The following is a 26,199-nucleotide window of genomic DNA, read 5'->3' as shown; positions in this document are numbered from 1 at the left end:
CCGAGAGGTGCGTGTTGGAAATGACCTGGAAGGTTTTTCCTCCATCCTTAACAAGTATTTCCTAGAGGATTACATCCTCGGTTCTCGATCGTGGCGTGTGGACTAGGTAGAGAAACTCAGAGACACAGTCTAGGCCAGCAATCCCTTTAAGGATTTTGGTTTGTGGTGACCCCAGTCAATCTAAGATCCTCTCTTTTCTTTTCTTCCCTTTACAAATTATTGTAAATGGGAGAATTTCCAGGAGTCACATTGTGGCACAGCAAAAATGAAGCTGACTACTATCCATGAAGTTGTAAGTTCCATATATGGCCTTGCTCAGTGGGTCAGGAACTAATGTTGCCATGAGCTACTGTGTACATCTCAGATGTGGTTTGGATCCTGCATGGCTGTGGCTGTGGTATATGCCAGCCTCTGTAGCTCCAGCTCAACTCCCAGCCTGGGAGCTTCTATATGCCAGAGGTGCAACCCTAAAATACAAAAAGAAAAAAGAAAAAGAAATAATATTTCCACCCAAAAAAACTCTTAAAGATATCAGATTTGCAGGCCTTGTTCCATTACACTGCTTTTTTTCACCCTAAGATGAGGAAAAATACTGTGAACTATAAGTGCAATATACCAGGCCTTGGCAGACCTACCTGACTCACCAAATATGAGATGTGTTTAATAAACACTCTACAGAAGTGGTCAGCAAAGTCCAATTAACCACGGGTTTTGTGAGTGGAGGTCTGTTGGCCCACAGCCACACTTGATCTTTCTGTACTGTTTATGGCAGTTTTCACATACAACAGCCAAGGTGAGTGCTTGCAACACTGACAATAAAGACTGCAACACCTAAAATGTTTACAATCTGGTCCTTTACAGAAAATTACTCCTCCCATCTGGGGAAAGACCCTAGCTACCAATACTAACAAGAAGAGCTTCCAGGAAACCCCTTCCTCCATTACCTCCTCGGCAAGCCATCCAGTAAACTTAGTTTGTGTCCTCTCTCCTCCCTTCCTCAGTGATTTCCTCTCTCTCCCTGTATATGTGTGTCGGTGTTGCTAGATCTAGAGCCTCCTGAGAAATGGCCCTGATAGTCATCCACAAGTGCTGGCCCTGCTGGACTTCCACTGGGACTGTGCACGTCCTTTCAGTCTTGGTGTACAGATCTGGCCATCATGGGTCCCACCATGGCTGGTCTCTCAGCATTGAATGTGCTCTAGTTCAGCTCACTGAACTCTCAGGGAATTTCCTTGTTAAGCATGGCTGCCCACGTGTTCAGAACTCATGGCGGGTGTGTGCATTTCTGACCAGCAGATTCCATACTTAGTTGTGATGCTAAGGTTCTGACAGCTGATCTTTCAGCATTTCACTCTTGTCTCCTTGTCTGTGATGTGATGTGAAGAGAAGAGCACCCACTGCCTTCCTCTTGGCTTGTTTTTATTCCCAGCTGGGTTACCAAAATCTAAGGTTAGCAAGAAACTACACATCATTGCAGACGCCCTGTTCAGTGTCTTCTGTATTAAATATGATGATGGGTATAAATACAGCTAACACTGCCCTTCTGGGAGCCAAAACTCCTAATCAGACTGTTCACTCCTCATCATTTTTGTCCTTACTTCACAGTGTGGCAAAGTTTAGCTAAAAGTGATTAAAAATGACAATATCCACTTTGGGAAACCCTAAACCTTAACACGGTTTTCCACATCCAGAAATTCCTCAATAAAAAGAGACCTAAAAATAGTTTTCAGTTAATCATACCATTTTCCAGAATGTAGGAAAAAATCAATGTATAAACTCTGTTAAATAATCTAAAGCTGTTCTTGTACCAGTTGATATTTTCAAACCAATACGTACTTCAATAATTATACATAATCTCAAATGTTCCAAACAAAAAGCAAAAAATATCCATGCCAATTGGCTCCTTAAAGACACATCTCCTTCTCTAGCTGCAATTGTAATTGCGAGGAACTGTATAGCAGTGAGTTAAATGAATGACCACAGCACTAGGTTACAATAAAATCAAGAATGCTGTGCATTCACTGCTGTAAAACAATGAAAAAATTTTAAGACTTGGTCTATAAAGGGAAACATTTTTAGTACTAGACAACTTTCATAATATATCTTCATGATTATATCATAGTGTAAATTATACTGAGCATAATACATGTTATAATAGATTCTGACCTATTTTCCCATGAAAAGCCTAATTAACCGAAATATATCAAATTTCCAACATATGATTTTTTGCTCAGATAAAACAACAACAAATTTAAGATAAAATGCAAATATGCCTTATAACTGATCAGAAAATCAGTGGTTCAGTGATTTGCAGTGGGTGGTACAAATCATATGACCTTATACAGCTTCTCTATAAACAGTGTATATGAATTCTAAAAGTGTGGCCTTAAAGATTTTAACAGCAAAATTGACGTGTTGTTCTTTAAAAACTTTTTGAATTTGGAGATCCCTCTGTGGCACAATGGCTTCGGGATCTGGCATTACCTCAGCAGGCATAGGTTTCCTGGGAACTTCTGTAAGCTGTGGGAGTAGCAAACATGTTTTTTTTTTTTAATTTAATATGAAAGGTTTTAATTGAAACCTTGAGAAATCCCTAATAAATGTATTTTAGCTAACGTTTCTTACGGAAATCAGAATTTTTAAATTTAGTAAACAAATAGATGTAGTTGCCATGCAATCATTTTACTTCTATTCTTTCCTACAAATATCAGGGGTCAGCAAAAATGTTCTGTAAAATCTTTTAGGCTTTAAAGACGATACCTTACCTGTCACAAATAATCAACTCTGCTGTTGCAGCATGAAAGCAGGCCCAGGCAACACCCAAACAAGTTTGACCATGTTACAGTAAAACTGTATTTACCAAAACAGATAGTGGGCCAGACTAGACCCACAGGCTGGCCTGTGCCAACCCCTATGTGCATCATCTTTTGTCTTTTTTTTTTTTTTTTCTTGTCGTTTTGCCATTTCTTATGCTGCTCTCATGGCATACGGAGTTTCCCAGGCTAGGGGTCCAATGAGAGCTATAGCCACCGGCCTACACCAGAGCCACAGCAACGTGGGATCCGAACCACATCTGTGACCTACACCATAGCTCAAGGCATTGCTGGATCCTTAACCCACTGAGCAAGGCCAGGGATCAAACCCACAACCTCACGGTTCCTAGGTGGATTCACTAACCACTGCGACACGACGGGAACTCCCATAATCTTTGTTCTTTAAAAGCTTAAATTCTGGAGTTCTACATTATCAATGCAGAATTTACATTTGCTTAATAAGTTTAAGTTTATTTATGATTGAAAATTAAAGTTTTACATATCTTACATCATTTATGCATGATTATAAATGCCTACATACACACATACACAGGAATGATGATAGAAGAAAAAAAAGGTGGCACATGAAAAAAGGGAGGACATGAATACTGTGACTTTGTTATACTAGCTGTTCCCCATATGAAGAAATTAATACTGTTGGCTTTTGTACACTCAAGGAAAATAAGCTTAATTGTGGCTCACAGGCATACCTTCAATTTCCAAGAGTTGTTTTGGACTTTGATTCTGCCTGTAACCATATGCCTCAGAATTTGTGTTAGGTTTTCTAGCAGTATGCTTTGCATTGGCTATGTTCCCAAGTTAAGAAGTACAGTTTCAGCAAGGTACAACCCTTGGCTCAGTTTTGCAGGATGAAGTCAGGAGTGACACAATGTCAAGATGATGAAAAACACCAAATTGGCTGAGGTTTATTGGAGCATCCTTACATCAACCACATCTTCAAGAAATGCAACTGAGATTTGTTCTTGTGGAAATGGTAAGTAAGCCCACCACCTGTTGTGGCGGGGAGATCAGTGGTCCAAACACTCTGGCACCCAGCTATTCAGTTACAGAGGATGTCCATGTGTCTTGGGGATTCCTCCAGGTGATGACCTCTCTGTCTGCTTCCAGCTAGCTGAGGTCTGTGTGCTCTTATCATAGCTTCAAACCCTCATTATATTCCAAAAGCCATACAGCTCTGATTCCAGTCTGTAACCCATGGATTGTGGAGACAGCTGATGTATGGAGAGAGCACTTAACTTGCTATCATCTAGCTGCACCCTTGTAATTTCCCTAAAGGGTAGGGATAATTCGCACAAAACTTGCAACTACTACCACCTAATTCTTTTCATGATGTTTTTCCCAAATCGAAGAACATGGGACTGAAAGAAAGGAAAAGAGGAGGGAGGGAGAGAGAGACCAAACTTATTAAGACCCTAGAATGTCAGTGCATCTCTATGCAGAGGGAGATAAAGCAGTGAGTGTTTCTGAAAGGGAAAGGAAAGAAAAAAGAGGGGGAAGGGCAGAAATATGAAGTGTATTGGTCAGGGTTCTCCAGAGAAGTTTCAACCAATAGAAATGTGTATAGGGATAGAGATTGGTTCATTTTAAGGAACTGACTCATGAGATTTTGGAGGCACAGTTAACCCAAAATCTGATGGGGAGTCCAGCAGGCCTGCAGACTCAGGAAAGAATTTTGATGAGTCCAAAGGCTGTCTGCTGGCAAAATTCCTTTTTGCTCAGGGAAGATCATTCTTGGTTCTTTTACAGCCTTCAGCTGCTTTGATGAAACCCACCCATATCATAGAGGGTAATCTTTTTTACTTATAGTGCCCAAGGATTTAAATGTTGATCTCATCCAAAACATACCTTCACAGAAACATCCAGAACATCTGATCATGTATCTGGGCACTGACCCCAGCCACATTGACACCTAAATTAACCATCATATAAAGAGAACTCGTGGTGAGGAGAAAGGCATGTGCACAGAGATGAAGTATGTTTTTCTTCATTTCTGGTTACTCTGTTCCATCATGTTGTAGCAGGAATACTTGAGTTCCAACTAACTCAAATACTGTAAAATTTACACAATGAAAATTTCCTGAAATATGTCATAAACTTTCTTTTCTAACCCTAAAGGGTTGGAAGATATGCAAGATCAAAGCAGGAGTCTCTATCTAGTTTTCGTACTTAAAATGTACCTTTCCTCTTTGAGAAATTTAAACTGAATTTTGAGATAGTTATACATCCACATACAATTGTAAGAAATTATAGCGCTCCTGTGTACCCTTCATGGTTTTCACCAGTGGCAACATCTTGCAAAATTATAGTACAAGAGTTTAACAAAATTATTCACGTTGATACAGTCCATCGATTATATTCAGGTTTCCAAGTTTCTCATATATGAATTTTGTGTGTGTATATGTCTGTGTGTGTCTGTGCATGTATTTACCTCATGCAATTTTATCATATGGATTCACCATCAAAGTAAAGGCACAAAACAAGAGTTTCATTCCCATAAGGATCCCTCATGTTGCCCTTTTAGTCACACCCACTTTTCTTCTGTCCCCTTAACTTCATCTTTAATCAAAGGTAACCCTGACTATTTTCTTCCTAATTTTATCAGCTCGAGAGTATTATATAAGTGGAATCATACAGGATGTAACCTCTCGGGGTGGGCTTTTTCATTCAGTGTAACTTGCATGGTAATTTACCTAAGTTGTTATTATTAGCAGCAGGGGACTCTTTTTCATTGCCGAGTTCCTAATATTGAATCAACATTGCATATGAAGAATTAATTCTACTTGGTCATAAGGTATCATTCTATATATACATGATGGATTTAAAATGCTAAATGTTTTGAGAGAGCTTGTGTGTATCTTCATGAGAGATACTCATCTATACCTTTACAGTTTTGTACTTTCTTTGTCTGCTTTTGGTATCAAATTAGTACTGGCCTCATAAAAGATTAGGAAAAGTTTCCTCTTCTAATTTCTGGAAGCGATGATGGACAGTTCTACTTCCAATGTTTTGTAGAATACTTCAGGGGAATCATCTGGACCAGGACATTTCTTTTTCAGAAAAATTTAAATTATGAATTTAGTTTCCTTAATGATTATGTAACTTTTCAGATTATCTATTTTATCAGGTATGTTGGTATCTGATTTTTGAGGGGTTGTTCCATTTTCTCTAGGACACAATTCATGAGAACAGTAAAACTGTTCATAGTAATCTCTCACTGGCATTTTAATGACTACAGGATCTACCATGAGAGCCCATTTCCCGCCTGATATTGATGATTTGTATCATGTCTATTAGTTTTGTCATAATTACAACAGGTTAATGAATTGTATTTTACCATTTGAAGAATGAAATTTTTTCCATATTTGTTGTTTTTCTGTGTGAATTACATTGATTTCTGCTTTTATCTCTATTATTTCTATCCATCTCCTTTGAGTTGATTTTGCTCTTTCAATTTTCTTGAAGTACAAATTTAAACTACAAATTTGAAACATTTCTTAATTGCATAATGTGAGCATTTAGGGCTATAAATATTCCTCTCATCTTGGCTTCAGCAGGGTTCTACAAGTTTGATATGTTGCACTGTTTTCACTTAGTGCTATGTATTTTTTTGTTATTATCTTTGAAATGACTTCCTGTTTGACCCATCGTTTATGACTATGTGGTTAACTTTCAACGTTTTTAGAGGTTCTCCTGTTGTGTGTTATTTAAAAGTGTAGTTTGATTCCATTGTGGTTGAAGAATGTATTCTTCATGATTTCGTTTCTTTTGAATGGGTTGAAGTGTGTTTTATTGCTCAGGATAAGGCAGAAGATTCATGAGTACATTAAACAAAACATGTAGAAGTTCCTTCATGGCTCAGGAGGTGAGAGGATCTGGCATTGTCACTGTTAGGGTGTGTAGACATTCTATAATCATGCATAAATTATGTAAGCTATTTAAAGTTTACTTTTCAATCATAAATAAATTCCGACATAGGATATAAAGATAATGTAAATGCTACATTGATAATGTAAGATGCCAGAACTTAAGTTTTAAAAGACCAAGGATTGTGCATGTAGGGGGGAGTGTATACCAGCCTTTGTGTCCAGTCTGGCCAACAGCCTGTTTAGGTAAATACAGATTTGTTTTAACATGGTCACACTTAAAAATAAGTGTTGCCTGTGGCTGCTTTCATCCTACAACAGCAGAGTTGACAATTTAAAACAGATGAAGTATAGTCTTTAAAGCCTGAAAATATTTACATTGTGATCCTTTACAAGACATTTTCGCTGACCCCCAATATTTGCAGAAAAGAATAGAAGTAAAGTTACTGCATTGCAAAGACGTACATTTGTTTACTAAAACTAAAACTTGATTTCCACAAGAAACATTAGATAAAATATATTTAGGTTTCACAAAGAATTGATCAAAGACCTTATGTATTAAATTAAAACCATTTTTTCCCTCACTGACACTGTGGCATATGAAAGTTCCCAGGAGAAACCCTAGATCCTTAACCCTCTTCACTAAAATCAGAAAATTATCACTGGTTATATAAGGTCTTAGGACTTCCTTTATCAAAAGCTACCTGGGGGTGTAAGCCAGTGGGCTGGTGAGGTTGGGACCACTGAGCTCAACATGATCTAAGACTCTCCCCAATACATTAACGGGCCATGAAATCTGAGTCACCCATTCCCCCGATTGTTTTGTCCTCACTGGGGTGAAGAGGCAGCTGCCTCCACCATTTTGAACGTTGCAACAACACAACTAAGACGATAGGATGCTCCCCCTCCCACAAGGAACTGAAGCAGAAAGTCCTGTCCCTACAGCCAAGCCTTTTCCTCTCTGGACAGGCCACCCCCACAGGACACCCTGGAGGAGTGGAGGATCACCCCAGCCTGACATCCAGCCACTTCAGAGAGGCAGAGAGAAACTCTCTAGAGGTAAGGGCTGCCTCCAGCCTCCATTCTCACAACTGGTGAGTGTCCAGAGGGCTGAACGGCACAAAAGCAGCTCTCTATCCCCAGAGTTTTCCCGGATGCAGAGCATGGACTGATGCCCCAGAAGCCCCCTAGCCGAGCAGGCTGGAGACACAGGGATGATGAGGCTGTCCCTGGGGCTAGTGAGAGCTGTGTATTCCCAGGAGCAGCCTGGGCATACTTGTCTCTGTGGAGGAAAGACTTAGTCATTCACCTGTGGATCCAGACTGCCTGGGATTTCACACATGCTTCGTTCCTCTCAGATCCCCTCTCTGTCCTCAGATGACCCATCTCTGAGGACACAGGCACATGCAAGACGACAGTGGACCAAGTGCATTTCACAACAGAACGATTTTATCCATGTTTTACATCCCCCATGGCAAAGGAGCTACTGTTCCCACCCACACACACCCAGACCCAAGTCCCCACCACCTAACCCCACCCACCCCCACCCCCTCCTGGCTCTGGTCATTCTGTCCTTCCTCCCCACCCCTATGGCAGCCAGGAAGGTTGCTAGGATGTGGAGGAGCCCAAGGCTTCCATGGGGGCTGCCCAGTTGGACTGGCCCTGGAGTGCTGGCCCACCATTCCTTACTGGCTGCAGTGCCACTTCCTCCTCCTCCGTGTGACACATGGGTCACACCTGCTCCTTTTTGGCTGGGAAGGGTCAACCAGCCCCAGAGTCAGGGTGTGCCTCCCAGAGCCTCGCAGGTCAGACCTAGGCCTGGCCAGCTCCTCAGCAGCAGCCAGGCCTCCACACCGAGCCCGCTTTCTAGACTTGGCAGCTTCCAGGGGGCCTGAGCTGAGGCCCATTCTCTGGGGCACGGGGGCCTGGGAAGCTTGCTGGGCCCTCTGGCCTGCAGTGCAGACAAGACCCGAGGCAGGGACAGGGCTCTGTGGCAGCCCCCAGGGCAGCAGGCTGTGGTGAAGGCCCAAGAGGAAGGCCAGGCTGGGGAGCTCCTCCTCATCCTCACTGAACCCGTGACCCAGCCCTGGGGCTCCACTAAGAGGAGAGGCCTCCCTGAGAACCTTGCTGGCCCTGAGTCCTGATGGAGGGCCCAAGCGCTTGGTGCCCTGGCGAGGACATGGCTGTGCAGTTCCAGCCTGAGGGGGCTCCTGATATCCTGGAGAGGGCACAGAGCCTTTGTGCCTGAACAGGCCCCTGTCTGTTTGGGGGTGCCTTAGATGGCCATGGAAATCCATCTGGGGTGTCCAGGTTTCATCTCTGACCCCGGGCTGTGGGCCTTGCTCGTTCCTCTGGGCATCTTGTTGGGCCACAGACTCTGAAGGTCTTGAGTCCAGGTGGGGTGCCCTGTGATTGGGAGTGGCTGGCACCCCGTCGTCCTCCTCCGAGGCCAGGACTTGTGTCTGCACCAGCTGGTGGGAGAGAGGCGGACAGTGAAAGCTCTGCACCCTCCAGGGAGAGCCGGGGCTTATGGGCAGGGGGAGGTGAGATGGGACTCACATCCACAGACAGAGCCTGTGGCCCTCCTGCCTTCCTCCTGCACCTTCTCCCCAGCAGGGTCCTTGCCCTGTCCCCGGCTCCTCTCCTCCCCTTCCATTCCTCCTGCCCTGCACCCACCTGGGCAGCCTCCCGGGTGCAGGGCCTCTCCGTCAGGGGAGGGAGGGACAGAGCCTTCAGGGCCTCCTGCTCTAGGGCCCTCCCCGGCCCTGGCTGACCTGGGTCCTTTCCTCCTGGATTTCCAGGGCAACGTGGCTAGTCCCCCTGCCCCCAGTCTCCCTAGTGTCAGTCCCTCCCCTGGCCACCTCTTCAGGGGAGAGTCCTTCCTCCTGCTGCAGCTCCTCAGCCAGGCCCGAGAGATCCAGCTCTGGTTCTGGGGAAAGCAACTCTGCCAGGAATCGGGGGTGAATGACCGCCTCCACCTGGAATGGAAGGAAGAGGCTGTGAGCAGCCTTGGCCGGTGTGCCCTGGGAGGCGGGAAGACCTGGGAGAAATGTTAATAGCAGAGGTCAATCCAGAGACCCTCTCACAAAGGGGGAGCTTTCAAACTCCCATAGGTATTGTCTACTCACACATAAACACATACACACACTCACAAGCAGGTGCACATGCAGACACATGGGCTCCAAAGCACAAACACATAGGCACCGACACAGACACACAAAGGCCTACAAAGAGAGAGACACACACACATGTACAACTTTCACATCCACATATACACATCCTATGCACCAAAGTACACTCAGACACACAGGAAGACACACAGATGTCAGGGTCAAGGACCAGAGCCTAAATCCCATTATCCTGGGCCAAAGCCAGAACTAGGGTGCGAAGAGCATCTCTCCCTGGAATCCTGGAGTCTCAGACTCCAGGCCCAGCCCACCTTGGTGTCAAAGTCCTCCTGGGAACACAGCTTGTCCACGTAGTTGAGGAGATCCGGGTCTAGGAACCAGCCGTCCTCGTCCTGTGGCAGCTCATATCCATCCTCTCGACATTCCATATCTGACTCCCCTGTGGCTGAGGGGCCAGGACCCACCAGTGCCTGCGGGATGTCCCCATGCTCCCTGCGAGCCTCAGGGGGAATCTCCTTGGGGGCCTTGTTCTCCAGCAGCTGCCAGGCTCTGCGTGGCCTTGGGTGGGTGTGCTGGACCCTGGGGCCGTGTTTCCTTGGAGCACAGGCTGAGGTAGAGCAGGAGGAAGGGAAAGTGAGGGGACCCAGCGCCCTGAAGCTGACCCCTGAGCAGGCACAGGGGAGGGCATTGTTGTGCGGCAATGGATATGCCTGTGGGAAGGGGGAGGAGCAGCCAGAGCCTCAGGTTTTGTGGGAGGCCAGATTCAAGTCAGGGACAGGTAAAAGTCAGGTGTGAGAACGTGTGGAACATCTAATGATCAAGGGTCTCCCCACCAGCACACTTGTTAGGCAGATTTCACAGGGGCCCCTTAGACAGGGACGAGGGTGGTGAGGTTCTAAATGGACCAGGTCCACACCGCAGAGGGGATAAGGGGGACTGAGACCCCCTCGGGGCTATCCGTGTTGAAAGACCAATGCCCCCTTGAGGGAAAAGGACCAATCTGGGAACAGGGACCAGGCCTAGGCCTCTCTTACCTGTGCCTTGACGTCCAGAGGGAAGGTGATTCACAGACTGAGTGCCCCTTTTGTGGGATGTGGGTTCCTGAGGAGCCAGCTTTGGTGGAGCTGGAGGTGGCATGCCCTGTGCCCGCGTTGTGCAGGCCACGTTCCCCATCCTGATCTCATCCTCTGCCTCAAATTGCAGGAACCTGGGGGGTGTTGAGGGACAGGCCCCAGTGAGAAAACCACCTGGGCTCTGGAGCCCACCCAGGGCAGCAGAACTCAGAGGGTGAGGAGAGGGTGTCCTTGGGGCTGTCAGGGCCCTGTGAGGTGCTGTCGCAGTAGGGAGCTGCTCTGGTGCAGGTCCAAGATCTGGGCCTCCTCCTGCCTGACCAGCCCTGGAACTGGAGGGCATGGCCCAGCAGAGACCCAGGTCAATCTCTGGGACCAGGCTTAGGGGACACCTGGTGGGTGGTGGTGGCCCCTGCTCATGTGCCCCCGGACCTTGTCTGACCCAAACAATGGAGATGGCCAGTGGCCTGGTCAGGCATGTGTGCCCACAGAGCCCTTGCCCGAACCCAGAACCTGGGGCTGGGAGTGAGAGTGCGGGAAAGCACGCATAAGACAGGGCCCAACACAGGCTGGAGTGGGGATCCTACCCTTAGAGGTGAGGCATCTCTTGCCACTGAGAGCTAGCTGCTCCTTTGGTTTTGTTTGGAAACTAGGAGATTCACATGCAGAAATGACAGGGAGGGCCAGAGACCCATGGGCTTCCCCAAGGATGGCCGGTTGCCAATTGTAGCCACCAATAATGAGTTGAGGCCTAGCACACGCTAGGTCAGTGACGGCAAGGCACCCAGCATAAAGGGGTGCCAGGCTGCTGGATGGAGTCCTCACCCCTGCACAGCCCCCATGCCTTCAGGGGACCCCCTCCTGGGCTGCCGTGCTCCCCAAGGCCATCCTGAGGCCTCCCCACATCAGCATCACGGTAGGGCAGAGCTCCTGGGACAGGCAGGCTGGAAGAGCCAAGCTCTCCAGGTGGCAGAGGGGATTCTGGAGGCCAATAGGGGTTGGGGATTCAGGGAACAGGAGGTGTCAGGTGCCAGCCTCCTCTTGCATCCTCTCTGATTGCTAGCACCAGAGCCAGATCCTGCCCTGGGGCCTGCCCATCACCCACCACCCACCCCACCATGTCACCCATGGCCTAGGACCCTGACTCACTTTGCTGCCATTTCATAAAAGGCCATCCTATCAACAGTGCTCATGTACTGCCATTCCTGAATGGTCTGCCGCATTCCCTCCTCCAGCATCATGGTGGGCTTCAGGTGAGCCAGGGTGCGAAGCACTGGGCTGTAAGCCCTCAGGGTCAGTCTCTTGGTACAGCCCAGCCCCCAACTGCCCAACCCCACCCAGCTCCAAGGCCTCCATGGGCCCCACCCCTGCCAAACCCAGGCTCAAGAGGGGGAGACGAGGGTGTCTGGAGAGCAAAGGCAAGTCTTCCTGGTGCCTGGTGCCACCACCTCCCACTCACCAGAGGATGCTTGTCCACTCCCTGGCTATAGCTGGGACCCTGTGGCTGGGGAGTTTGCCATCTGATATAACATGCAGCTCCATCAATGAGGGAGTGAAGGCGCCAGTCGACCTGCTAACAGGTCTGAGAAGCCCAAGGATTCTTCTGCCCAGGTCTCTGCACTAGATGGCCTAGTCCCCCTTTTCGGAGGGACCTCGGGTCTAGGAGGGATGTTCCTGCCAGGCTCACAGCTCTAGGAGGATAGAACCTTGCCCTTAGGACGGCTCGACCACCTCCCCGTTCACACTGGACTTCTTCAGAACAACAAGGACCGGGCATGCAGAAAGCTCTGTCCTGGGCCTGAATGTCCTAAGCCTTATCTGAAGTGATACCCACTGGCTGCCATAGGCCCAGGTCCATGTTGAAAGGAGGTAGCACCAGAGAAGCAGGTCCCATTCAAACTCTGGCTCCTCACATCAGAGCAGGACCCTCTCGGACTGCTCTCCTGCGCTCAATGTTATCATGGCAGTGCAGAAAGTGAGACAACTGGTCTTGCATGGTGGTGGTAGCTGAGCTATGGCACGGACGGGATGTCATGGACTGGACGTGGGACACATCTGAGTGCAGACGTGCCTCCTCATAGCATGGACATTGTTGTCAACCCTCCTTCTCTCGAGGTGAAAGGATGCCTGGAAACCTAAGCAGGGAGGCCATGCCAAGGTCCTGTATATGCGAAGGCTCCAGCTGAGCTAATGAGGGCCTGAGCGGTCACTTACATGAGAAAGCAGGAGAGAGCTTCTGCATCGGGGCACTGGGGAAGGTGGCTGCTGGCCAGGGACTTGAAGCGCTGCCAGCATCGGAAGTTCTGATAGACGCTCTTATGGTGAGAAGCGTCCTCCTGAGGGCCCGTGTGCTGGGAGGCATGCAGGCTGCCTGCCCCAGAGGTGCCATGTGGCCACGGCCCAGAGCTCCCTGGGGGCAGGATGAAGGCAATCTGGGCAGCTGGTGGTGCAGCTTGAGGAGGAAGGCCTGGGGCCAAGCCTCCCTTGCCAGCCTGAACTGCTGCAATAGCTTGGGCAGCCACCCCGCTATCCCCTGCAGGGCTTGCTATGCAAAGGGGTGCAGGACACAAAGCACTCCCCATGAGGGCCCTGGAAGCATTCCCATTGAGGGGGGCCTGAGGGCACCCAAAGGCCTGAGACTGGTGGGGCAATGCTGACCTCCCTCCTGACCAGACTGGGACAGGGATGTTGCCAAGCCCTGGGGCAATGGGGCCATGGCCAGCAGGAGTCACCCGAGGTGTCATGGGGTGAGCTGGCTGCAATAGGGTGCTGCCAGGCAGGAGTAATGGGGCCATGGGCGGTGGCAGGTGCTGCTCCCAAGCTGGCTGGGGTTGGGAGCCAGGAGTGAGGGGAGGATAGGAGCGTGAGGCCCCAGGGTGCATGACCACATCCGTGCCCAGCAGTGGAGATGCTGTGGAGAGAAAGGAAAGGGGTGAATGGAAGAGGAGAATGGGCGACATGGACGGAAGCTCTCTGGGGACTCAGAGGGCACACCTCAGTGGGAGAGGGCACATGGCCCGAGGAAGCTGTGTGTTGTGCAGATGTCGTGGAGGGATTTTCATGGTCTGACCTGCAGTTGAGAATGACTTCCCTGGTGACCTTGATCCCCCACACCAAGTTCCCTGCCCCTGTCTACCGAGAAATGCTCAGCTCAGCAGCAGGGATGGGAGAACCTCCCTGAGGAGCTCCCTGACACCTCGTCCTCACAGGCTGTCCCTACGTCCTGGACATGAGCATGCCCCTCAGCAAGGTCACTGGCAGGTAAGGGCCTTCTCCAAGGTCCTTCCAGGCACCGTGAGGCCTTTGATGGACCTCCACTGTCTAAAGTCGAAGGACCTCACATCCTCCTCAACCCTTCCTCTCGGGATGCTCAGCACATATCTGTTCTGTCTTCCTTTCCTGACCTCACAAACACCTCTAAAAGGCTGCAAAGAACGCTCTGCACACAGAACCCTTAGACAAACACAGAACAGCCCCACCAAGCATGCACCTGCCGCTCCGAACCACCCAGAGTAGACACTTCACGGGGGCTAAGGAGTGCCACCCCATCCCGATGGCCCTGAATCCCTCCCACCATGCAGTTCTGCTCCTCAGAGAGAAGTCTGAGAAGTCGGTGTGTGTCCCCTGCATGTTTGCCACTTCCCATCCAGGGTTGGCTTCCAAAGATGAGCACGGGCCCAGGGTGGCTCATGTGACAAGGTCATGGGAGTGGAGGCTGCATGGGGTCCTTCCCCTTCCAGCTCCCAATAATGGAAAGTGAGGACAAACTGAGAAGCAGGCAGGAGTCAGGTGCCATTGTGAGAAAACCGCCCATTCAGGAGAAGGAGGTACATGCCACGAGGCACCGAATTGACCTCCACAGGTGTCCTAGGAGGTTTCAGAGTAGCAGACTAGATCATCTTTCTGCTTCTGTGCTACACTGCTTCACCCCCCCCTTTACAAAGGAAGCAGCCATCATAGGCCTTCCACCTGCACCAGCCTCTCTCCACATGTAGTAGTAGTGACTTGAAATAGGAACACACTCTTCATCTCAACATCAGGCCTCAGCTTCTGCCGTGAGCCACCTTAAACACTGCACCATGTCTGCAGAGACATATTTCCACAAAAGGGAAACCAACACAGAACACCTCAGGCCCACGAGTCCTAGCTTGGGTGAAGTCACCTGGTTGTCCATCCCTTGTGGGATCCAAGGCCACAGTTGCCTGACCTGAGAAGTGAGTTCTGGGCGGGATGGAGGGAAACGTTCTGGGCCGTGGCTGCGAGAGTAACATCCTGCCCAGCTCAGAGCAGACCCTTTCCTGAGCATGTGGCCACAGACAACACCCACCAGCACTGAATCGTTTTCTGACTATATCCTCCCATTCCACGCCCCCATTAGCCAGAGTATGCTCCAGTTCCAATCCCTTAGAGAGGTCTGGTGAGGCGAGCTTCAGATGCCTGAGGACCACAAGGCGGGGCTAGGCTTTCCCCATGACCCACCTAGGGCCAGCCACAGGACACTGGCTACACACACGTTCCAAGTGGCTTGTCTCCCTGCTAGAAACTGCCAACCTGCCTGCTGCCATCCTGCCTCCCCAACCAGAGCAAGGCCTCTTGAACCACCTCCAAGCAGCTGTCCTCCCCAGGGCAGCCTCAGGTTTCTACAGGCTCCCCTGCTGAGATGTCCCTGGGGTGCAGTGCTCTCGCCTTCCTCTCCTTCAGTCCAACTCCATGTCCACAGTGAAGGGTCCCAACGGAAACCCAGGGATTTGAGGGAGGCCCTTTTTCTTGGAAAACAGCCCCTGTCTAGAGGCTTACCGCCTTCTGAAGCCATTCACACAGGCATGGGCCTGGACCACCACGGGCTGGTGGCCTCAACGTGGACAGTCAAGAGCAGGACCCAGCGAGGGACCTGCCCCAACAGATGCTCAGGACGCAAGTAAAGGAGCCCAAGTTTGAATCTCAACAGTAGAATGCGGGCCTCCAGTCATTCTGCAGTTGGGGAGGGGCCGAGGGCAGGTGAGCCTGGGTGGGGGTGGGGTGCCATTCCATGCTGGCCTCTGCAGGGAGGCAAGAACCAGACGTTTCTTCCACCTTATGCAGGGGCCAGACAATTGTTGAGTGCCTCCTCAGGGAATGTATGTGTTGGTTTTCAGAGTCACAGCACCAAGGTTTGTCTTGATGTTCCCTTTCCCTTCGTTATTCATCAACTTGTTTGTTGTCTTTCAACCTGCTCAGCTTCTGTCCTGGCTCCAGGCTCCCTTCCCCAGAGGCCAGACTTTCTGAACAAAATTCACCTTTTATCATCTGATAACCACGTGGGTTTTCATGGCCACCTGGAACCCAATGTTTATGGTTTGGCTTCCCTCAGCAGACCCACCATTTGTGATTTGTGTGTGTCTGTCCTTCCTAAGGAAGCCGTCCTTGTGTGCCAACCAGCATCCAGCAGGACCCACCTTCCTCATGTTCCCTTGTGCTGGAAAGGCCCAGCCTATCCAAAAAGCCGCTGCACAGCCCACGTGTCCAAGACCAGAGATCAGTCTGACGTGTTTCCCGTATGATGACATTGCTGCTAAGTCTTGGAGCTTTTACCTTTTAAATGTTTGAATGTAACATTTTCCACAAATCCTCCCTTCTAAGGGATCACAGTCCACGTGTGCCGAATAGCATATGGAGTGCTGAGTCCTCCTCCACCCTCTTTCCCCTGTCCACTCAGTCCTCGTTCCCACCAAGGATCAGAGATACCTGTTTCATTCACATCTTTTCAGAGATCTTTTGGGCAAGGAACATTGATTGCCATCCGTTTGCCTTTGCAGGTAGCATTCCTTTGTCTCTGGTTGAAATGTACCATTTGCACAGGGAACTCCATCTTGGACTTGTGATGGAAAAGGTTGGGGGATAATGTGAGAAGGTGATTACATATGTATCCTATATAGATATATATGTATCATATATCATATGTACATACATCTGTCTGTAGCACAGGGTCCTTTGGCTGCACAGCAGAAGTAGATCAAACATTGTAAATCAACTGCAGTGGAAAACATAACCTCTTGTAAGATCAAAGAGTTCCTCTTGAGAAAAAGTTAAAAGGAAGCTAGAAAATTAAATTGCATCCCCGTAGACCTGAGTGTCTTTACTTTTGTTGCCTTCCTACTGATATTGTGGCTCCTCTGTTACTGGATGCATTTTTAACATGGGAGTTCCTCCATTCTCTTGAAATTCAATGTGCTGAAAGGGCAGAGTGCTCAAAGCCAGGCAATAACAATAGTAAATGTGCAGCTCCATTTGAGTTTTTCATTTCCCATACACAGTGCCTGCATTTAGCCTGACCTGTGTCCCGTGCACCATTTTGGACATATCTTTACTGCAAGTACTTTCCCTGTGTATCTGAAGTTTACCTTTCCCTCGGAATCAGCATGCATCTGGCAAGACTCGCCCATAAGGGTACCATATTAGGCCACAGGGAGTGGGCAGTTCTTGAGGGTATGAGAACTTGGAGTGGAGACCAAAGGTGCCTTTTGGTCCAACCCAAAAGAAAATGGCAAAGGGACCCCAAATCTGCAGGCTCTTTGGATGAAATGGCAATGGAAGAGCCAAGATATACTAGTGCATCTTTGAGCTTTAGGTGGTTAAGGACAGAAGTAAGGGAGGAGAAGACAAAATCTTCTCTTTCCTTATGTGAAAGAACCAGATGTGTGTATGTGGGGGGGTCTCTTGGTTTAATTTCTTTCTCCTTTGGGGGACACACGTGCTGCCTATGGATGTTCCTAGGCTAGGAGTCACATCGGACCTGCACGAGCAGGCCTCTGTCATAGCCAGAGCAATGTGGGATCCAAGCTGCGTCTGGGACCTACAGCACAGCTCAGGGCAACCCCGGATCCTTATTCTACTGAAGGAGGCTGGGATGGAGTGTACATCCTCACAGATCCTAGGGGGATTTTTGTCTACTGAGCCATGATGGGAATTGCTGGCTTTTGTAGGTGTGAAAACATCGACTGCCCGTGATGTGGGTGTGCCCTTTGACACAGTGCCAGCTTTTTATCCACCAATGTCCAATCTCCACGTGTCCAAACCCACTCGCATCAACGTCCTCCACAGCAAGCCCTGCTTGAAAGCTGGTGCATTTCCTGTCTGCATCCCATACCCTTGCTCTTAAGAATCGAGTCTCGTCCTTGCCTATGGTGCTGTCTTCATGGGAATCAACGTAGCATCCCTGACACAGCCACACGGAAACACACCTGAAGAAACGTTCAGATTGGGAGTTAAGGTCAGCTTATCACGATGCAAATGATAGGAATGCGTATGTCCGTCTTGTGTGGTGAGAGGCGAGGTCTCGGGAACATCATCAAGGGAGGTGAGGGGTGAAAACCTCCTAGGACTGCAAGCAAATCTCTTGGGAGGCAAGAGTCCCTCTGTGCAGTAGCAGAACTACAATTCCTCCTGCTGTTAGGGTGTTGGGCAAGGAAGGAGAGGTTGAAAGGATTGTTGCAAATTGAGAAGAAGGAGTTGTGTGGGTGCTTCCAAAGCTTCTTGCCCCTTGCAAAGGAACAAGGACTCCAAAGAGGGTGAGAAGCTGAGGCGAGAGTATCTCCTGCAATGCCATGGCGAGCTTTGTAGGAAGAAACTCTGGAATGGGGCACTGCAAAACTGAGCACCATGGGAATAGGGCTCTCTATTGGAGCTTTTATACTGAAGAAACATTTCAAGAGTTTTCAAACAAGACCTTCATATGAGAAGATTGCTGAGGCACCCATTGTACCCAGGCATTCAGGAAGGCCAGGCTTCCTTGTTGCTTCCTCCCCTTCTTCAGCCACTCTTGCAGTGAGTTACAAGATTCCCATGCATAGCTCAGGTGTAGAATTTGTGGGGATTTTTGGTTTGGTTGGTTTTGAATTGTTCTTTCCCCAAGACAAAGGATTTGCTCCTGTACAGCATGGTGACCCAGGTACACACACATGTACACATTCTGGTCTCTCCCATGAGCATGCTCCCTCACAAGTTCCCAGTGCTACACAGCAGGATCTCATTGCTAATCCACACCAAAGCCAATCCTTTGCATCCCTTCACCCCAAGCTCCCAATCCACCCCACTCCCTCCCCAGATGTCGTATTGGCATGAGTCTTCTCAGGGACATTGATTCAAAAGTTGCATTGTGGAAACGAGGTGCTCCCAATTCTTCCATCATTTTTGACTGACTTTGGACTTCTGAGGGCCGCATCCATGGCATCGGGAGATTCCCAGGCTAGGGGTTCAATCAGAGCTGTAGCCCCTGGCCTATGCCAGTGCCACAGCAATGCCAGATCCCAGCCGTGATGGCAACCTACACCGCAGCTCACATCAACACTCAATCCTTAACCCACCAGGCGAGGCCAGGGGTGGAACCCGCAACTTCATGGTTCCTAGTCAGATTCGGTTCTGATGCACCATGACACGAACTCCTTCTGTTTCTCATTATTTTGTACTACCTCAGAACCCTACATCCCGACATCGGAGAGGCCGAGGTTGTCAAATCAGCGGCACTGTAATTAGGGAAACCAGTCATGGAAGTGGGTGTCTCAACGTCCTTTGGACCATGAGCTCTGATTGTTCCTGCAGAGAGCTTCGGGGCAGGCACTGGCGGCTGAGGAGAAACATCTCTGGAGATGGATCACTAGCATCAGGAGACAGTGAACCTTCCACTCCCACATGGAAATTGAAAGGCACCGAGAGATCCCAGGTTTGTGTCTTGTGGACGTTTCAAGTCTGTGCCCTTGGGAGCTCTGGTTGTCATCAGAGAGATGTAAGGGTCTTGAGAGGTATCCTGTGGAGGAAGAAATGCTCTGATGTTGCCACGGACCAGAAAAGGGATCTGAGGGTTCACGTTTCTTTGGCGAGCATTCCCAAGTCAGGAGAGTATGTTGAATCTGCTCCTACGTCTTTGTGGGTGGATGAACTTCCATGATGTCGTGCCAAATGTAGGGAGGGAGAGGCATAGTGTTCCCAAAGTACCTGCTGTCTTGTGACTGGCCAAGAGGGTCAAGTTTAGCTCACCAGCATAACCAGGACAACCAGCACCGTACAAAGGAGACACACCTGTGCACCAACCTTTATTGAACAAGCTCCATGTGTTAAAGAAAGACATGAAGAACAAACATGCGTGGAGAATCGAGGCATTTGGAAATTCTCTAGGCATGGTGACAGGAGCACCATCTCTGAAGAGAGGTTCCCAGATCTCCAATTGCGTGCTAGAATGGTTCTTTAATGGATCCATCCAATTTGCTAGGGGAAAGACCCTTCTCTTTCTAGACAAGCAAATCCCAACCCAAAGAGTCCACACAGCCTAAGGTGCTGTGGCCCAAAGGGCATGAATGTCCTTGGCCCACTTTGAGGATTCTGTGCTTAGGCTGGATCTCTGCAAACTCTTGTATGGGGATCCTATCTAAATGCATGGGTTTCACCAATGCAGTGTGACCATGGGGGCTCATCTCCCAAGAGATAGGGTTTAAGAAGAGATGGCCACAGAAGCTCCCAGGGAGAAGACAGGAAGACAACCCCAGAGAGCTTTGCAGCGAATGCAAATCCTCCATGACATTCCTGTCTTGTAGGGAGCTCCTGGGCCAGCTCTTCTGATGCTTCCTTCCCTCCCTCCTCTTCCCACCTGTCCCCTGCTGACTGAGCTGTTGTGCACAGAGACTACCATCCTCCAACCGCTCCTAGTGTCTGTTGAGGAGGGTCCACTTGGGCAGTCAGTAGCGCACATTCGAGCAAAGAGGGTGGTTTCCCAAGGGGTGGCCTGCCTGAGGGTGGGGCCCGTCATGGTGGCCTTTGGCGTTCATTCCATGACAGCCCTGCTAAGGAATATGGGGACTGTTCAGCCATTGGGTGTGACCGCTCTGTGCTCTTGTGCACGCTGCAGATGCCTTGTGCCCTCCTCCATGTGGGTTCATGCCCGCATGGAGCTCAGGTCCGGAGCAGTGTTTCCACCACAGCTTTTAGCAGCACTGTGGATCAGGCTGCTGGGAGACTTGAGGGACTGTGGGCCCTATGGAGGCAGGGGACTAAAGTGTGTGAGTGATTAAAATGGGTGGCATTACAGTGTGCCCGCCGTTCCAAAGCGTAGGAAAGCTCGAAGGAAGAATTTCCAATTTGAAAACCCTCATGGGGTTCACAAGAAGTAGCTCAGGGCACGGGAAAAGGAGTGAAGATGTACCATCCAGGCTGCTAGTTTCACTGGTGTCTTCCCTTTTCACATACCAATGTCGGTCAGCACTTCTGTTCAAAGGGCATGCTTGGGTCTCTGTTGGGGGCAGCCTTGCTGAATGAAGTAGTGCTGACCACCTAGTTGTAGTCAGATGTAAATCGTGATGGATTTGCAAGCCTCTGGGGGATTGGTACAAGGCCACCCGGTTGTCGGAAATCTGGTAATGCGTCAAATGTGAGGGTTGGTTGGGTTTTTTCTATGGATATGTGTGTAAGGGGAGATCATGCCTGTGTTTGGGTGAGCGTTTGTCTTTGGAGGGTGCTGAGATGTAACAGAGGCATAGTCCAGGAGCTGGCGTTTAGGTGTTCGTAATTTGGTGTTCAGGGGCCTATTTTTCATGGATGTTTTCTGCCAGGAGGTTGGGGATTGTGTGTCTCCTGGTGGACTTGGTAGGATTATCTGCCTAGGCCTCAGGGCAATGTTAGGGAAGTCCAGGGGCCGATCTGTGTATTTGTACCTTTGGGGCCTGTAGTGAAACTTCGTGGTTGGGACTTGACCCCAGCCAAAGTTGAGAGTGGGACTGGAATCTACCTTGCCCTCAGCTTGGCACCTCAAGCCAGGATCCCAGGTTCAGAGAGGATTCGAGCGCACAGACTTCTTCTTTTTGGTGGCATCTGCCCCATGTGGAGTTTCCCCGTCCACGGACGGAGTGCCACAGCAGCAATCGGGACCACTGCAGTGAACACTCAGAATCCTTAGCCTTCCGTGCCACAAAAGAACGCCTCGACCTGCTCAAACCCACTGTCTTTGCACTGTCAGACCCCTCACCAGGTGTCAGGATTTGATGAAGCTCTGGTTCTTCTGCTTCGTGGCAGGAAGAATTTGGCATGAAGCGAAGCCCCAGGTAAAGAGTGAGTTTAGGAGCATAAGACCCTCGGGGGAGATACGCGTAAGCTGGCCAGGGAGCAGAGCAGCCCCAAGAACCAAGAGAGCTACATTTCTAGAATCCAAGGCCCAGTGGGGAGGGGAGAAGACTGCCTTCTTCCTCATTGGAGGGTGGATATCAAGGCTTCCATCTCCAGCTCCTCATATTGCCCTATATGGATGGTGTGCCCTGGGCTGTCACAGTGCTTGTTCAAATCGGTGTGTATTGCCAGGAGTTTGGTCATATATCATCTGGGGTATTTCATCTCAGGTTTCCATATACTGTCCTCTTTTACCTAGGCGTGTCCCCTCTCCCCTGAGTTTCTGTCTGGGTGAGGTGCAGAAATGCTCCTTGTCCAGGACTCTTCTCTCCTTGACCTCATGCAGCAGGACTCGATCTCCACATCTGTTGTCTTGTGCTTGAAGTCTTGGGGGTTGTGTCTTGAGCGTGTCTGGCACTTCGATGCATCCGGTCTTCCTTCAAGTCGGGTAAGTCATGGCTGGGTTCCTTTTCTTAGTGATCATCAGCATTAGACCCTTTCGAAGACCCCGTGAAAGCTTGTCTTTAACCCATCCCCCGTGGGCGGCTTCTGCTCTTTAAGGATCCTCCTCTATCCTTCCCTTTAGGATGATTATTTGTGTGTTCACGGCCTGTCATATGGCTCTTTGCTTTTTTGTGTGTAGCACATGTTCCGGAGCTGTGCATGTGTCTTTTGATGTGCAGAGGGCGAGTCGGGCTATCTTCTGGGACAAGTGAATGCTATATAGGTGGGCGTGCACTATTGGTATGCTTCGGGATTCTGCACGCTGGAAGAGTGCATGCCCTTGGATGGAGCCTTCGGGAGTGTGGGTTTATGGATATGCCGAGAGTGTGTTATATGCGTGTTTGGAGGAAAGGACGTAGGGTGCTAGGTTTGCAATTGTGTCGTGTGCTGAGTAATTGTGGGTCTGCTTGTGTGTTTTGGAGAGTTGTGTGCATAGTGCGTTTGAGTGTGTATTCCAGGGGCATGGGCATTTGGAGGCATATTCGCTGGGGCTATGCCCTTGTAGTTTTCAGGAGGGACATGTTAGGCTTATATATATATGTGGGGACGTGGGGAAGTGTGTGTCCGCTGGAGAGATGAGGTTCTGTGTTTCTACAGGGGCGTGGGAGACGTGCATTTCTTGGTGTGAGAAATATGTGCTGTGGTTATGTGTTACTAGTTTGCAGATGGATGAGCTGAGTCCTAGGATCATTGGATATGTGGAAGTCATTTCCTATGTGGTTTGCTGGCGATAGGTCCATGTGTCCTACGTGTGTATACTTGTTTGTGTGTCTATCACCAGGTGCATGAATGACCAGGTTGTGTTCCTATGGTATGGAGGTGTTGGGAGTGTGCCACGTTGCTTCTTGGCAGAATGCCGAGGTGTTTCTACAGGTCCTAGGTACGAAGAGATGGTGTGTCCACATTGAGGGTGAGGGCTGAAATGCATATGCAGTTGACACCCACACAGGTGCAGTGTCCTGGCAGGGCGTTTGTCTTCTGGAGAGGTGGCACCATGTGTAGTGTTTGGGGCATCTGTATGTTCAAGGGTTGGGAATATTTGTCCGTGTGTGTCCATAGGTGTTTGAGACGTGTACATGTGTATTAGTACGTGTAGGCGGATTGTGGCTGTGTGTGTGTATTTGAGGTCCTGGGGCTTCTGTAGTATGTATTTGGAGGGATGCCAGAGGTAGGTGTGTGTGTTTGGAAACAAAGAAATCTCATAGGCGATGTGTGTGTGTTCTGGAATCCTGGCCTAGAAGTCCTGTAGGGCTGTGGCCTTGCCTATGCGCTGTGCGTGAGGCGACTGTTAGGAGCTGGTGGTAGTGAGCCTGTATACGAGGTAGTCAAAGTGTACCACTGGTCAGTGTTTGTGTTCAGGCCCCTGTTGGGTATGTGCATGTGAAGACTTCAGGTGGTATAGCGTTGTTTGTGGGGAAATGGGTGGAGTGGGGAGTTGGCCTTTTCTTGTCTTTTCATGGCAGACACATGGCATTGGGAAATGCCCTGGCTATGGTGGAATTGGCGCTGCAGATGCAGCTGCCAGCCACGGCCACAGCAAGGCCAGATCCGAGCTGCATCTGGGACCTGCTCCATATCTGAAGGCAATCCTGGATCCAGGGATTGCACCTGCCTTCTCTCCTATACGGGTCAGGTTCATTCCAATGTAACCCCGACGGGAATGCCTGCTGGAAGTTTTTTCCTCACAACATCATTTTCAGTTCTTGGCATCAGCCCAGTTATCTTTTCCGTGTCATCGGAGTTTAGTCTTGGCAGATTGTACTTTGCTAGGAAGGTGTCCATTTCGTCTAGGAAGACTGTTCTCTTGGCATAGAGTTGCTTTTAGTAGTCTCTTCTGATCCTCTGTATTCTGGGATGTCCATTGAAAGCTGGTGTGCATTTTGATGGTTATTGATTTGAGTCCACTCTTTTTTCCCTGATGAGTCTGGCTAAGGGTTTATCCATATGGTGGATGTATTCAAAGAAGCCGTTGTAGCTGCATTGATCTTTCCGATGGTTTTCTTCGTTGCTCTTTCCTTTCTGCTCTGATCATTAGGATGTCTTTCCTTGTGTTTGTCTTTCTGTGGTTGCTTTGGGCGTAAGGCCAGGTTGTTTGTTGGTGGTTTTCCTTGTTGGCTGAGGTAGGCTTGTATTGCTGGAAAGGTCCCTCTTCGATCTGCCTTTGCTGCATCCCATAGGCTTTGGATTGTTATGTCTTTGGTGTCACTTGCTTCTTGGGATCTTCAGATTTCCTCTTTGGTTTCTCCAGCACTCCCTTGGTTGTTGAGTAGCATGTTGTCAAGTTCCCGTGCGTTGGTGTTTGTTGCCATTGTTTTCTTGGTGGTTGATTTCGAGCCTCATAGCGTTGGGTTCATACAAGCTGTGGGATAGGATTTCAATTTCCTTCCATGTACAGTGGCTTGCTTGGTGACGCAGCATGTGATCTGTCCTAGGGAATGTCCGGTGTGCCCTTGAGAGGAGTGTGTATCCTGCTTCATTGGGATGGAAAGCGCTCTACATATGGAGGAAGTGCCCTGTGGTCCAATGCATTATTGAAGGCCTGGGTTCCCTTGTTGATTTTATGTCTGGAGGACCGGTGCGTTGATGGGAGTCGGGTGTGAAGGCCCCCTGCTCTGACTGTGTTAGTGTCCATTTCTCCGTTTACGGTTGTAGCAGTTGCCTTCTACATTGCGGGGATCCTGTATTGGGTGCATATAGGTTTCCAATTCCCATCTCCTCTCCTTGGATTGATCCTTGACCGTTACGTAATGACCTTCTTTGTGTCTGATTAATAGTCTTTAGTTTATCTTTCCTTTACTGTCTCTTTTGTCTGATGGGGGTGTTTCTACTCCGTCTCTCTTTTAATTCCCACGCACGAGGAATATTTTCTTCCATCCTCTCACTTTCAATTTGTATGTGTCCCTCAAACTGAAGGGGGTCTCTTGAAGACAGCAGGTCTACCTATCTGTCTATCCCTCTACCTATCTGGATCGAGATCGAGATGGAGATCGAGATGGAGAATGAGACGGAGCTCTCGATGTAGACACAGAGAGAAGGAGATGCGTCTTCTTTTTGTATGCATGCAGCCAGTGGATGTCTTTCGGTTGGGGCATTTTGTGCATTTCCATTGAAGGTGCTTCTTGATCTGTATGTTCTTATGGCCATGTTATTAGCTGTGTCAGATTGGGTTTTGTTGGTCTTTTCCCGTCCTCCCTTGTTCTCTGCTCTTGTGGTTTGATGACTGCCTCTAGTGGGGTGTTTGTTGGGTGTTTTTTGATTGTTATTTCCCCGAGACAGTTTTTTCCACTGTCCAGCATTGTGACCCAGTTCCCCATACATGTATAATTCGTCTTTGTGCCATTATCATGCTCCATCATAAGTGAGTCGTCCTCGTTCTCAGTGCTACACAGCAGGTTCTCCTTGCTAATCCCTTCCAAAAGCAGTCGTTTGCATCCAATAACCCCAAGCTCCCCATCCATCTCACTCCCTCCCCTCGCTCTAGGCAGCCACAAATCTATTCTCCAAGTGCATGAGTTCCTTTAGGTGGAAAGGTTCCTTTGTGCTGTATATGAGACTCCTCATATGAGTGATGTCGTATGGTAGTCGTCCTTCTCTTTCGGACTTCCTTCACTCAGGATCGAGGATCTCGTTCCATCCATGTTGCTGCAGATGGCATTAGGGTGCTCTGTTGGCG

The 26,199-nt window shown here is 49.2% G+C and overlaps 2 protein-coding genes across 3 annotated transcripts in view; one reads left to right on the top strand and one right to left on the bottom strand.

Moving 5' to 3' along the window:
• Window positions 1-26,199, top strand: part of LOC146396342 (uncharacterized) — a 223,962-nt gene that overhangs the window by 65,755 nt on the left and 132,008 nt on the right. The window contains exons 9-13 of one of the 2 annotated variants that reach the window (XM_084995459.1): window positions 3,674-3,807; window positions 7,667-7,756; window positions 16,246-16,450; window positions 17,858-18,144; window positions 19,475-19,593. The exons of the other annotated variant lie outside the window; for it this stretch is intronic. The gene's annotated coding sequence lies outside the window, so the exon portion shown is untranslated. The remainder of the gene's footprint in view (window positions 1-3,673; window positions 3,808-7,666; window positions 7,757-16,245; window positions 16,451-17,857; window positions 18,145-19,474; window positions 19,594-26,199) is intronic. 2 annotated transcript variants of the gene reach the window in all.
• Window positions 8,134-15,796, bottom strand: LOC146396346 (NUT family member 2G-like). Its single transcript, XM_084995457.1, has 6 exons — window positions 15,693-15,796; window positions 13,110-13,806; window positions 10,860-11,032; window positions 10,137-10,432; window positions 9,559-9,675; window positions 8,134-9,168 (listed from the first exon to the last, which is right to left on the bottom strand). The coding sequence occupies exons 1-6, from the start codon at window positions 15,706-15,708 to the stop codon at window positions 8,383-8,385; spliced, it is 2,085 nt and encodes a 694-aa protein (XP_084851583.1). The 5' UTR covers window positions 15,709-15,796; the 3' UTR covers window positions 8,134-8,382.

The sequence above is a fragment of the Sus scrofa genome, chromosome 14 (assembly GCF_054392235.1).
Source record: "Sus scrofa isolate SSC_HxYL_T2T_F1_AM1 chromosome 14, Sscrofa_HxYL_maternal_Yorkshire_Landrace_v2.0, whole genome shotgun sequence".
Taxonomy (NCBI): domain Eukaryota; kingdom Metazoa; phylum Chordata; class Mammalia; order Artiodactyla; family Suidae; genus Sus; species Sus scrofa.
Note: the sequence above shows the minus strand (reverse complement) of the source record. Positions and strands in the feature narration are given on the sequence as shown.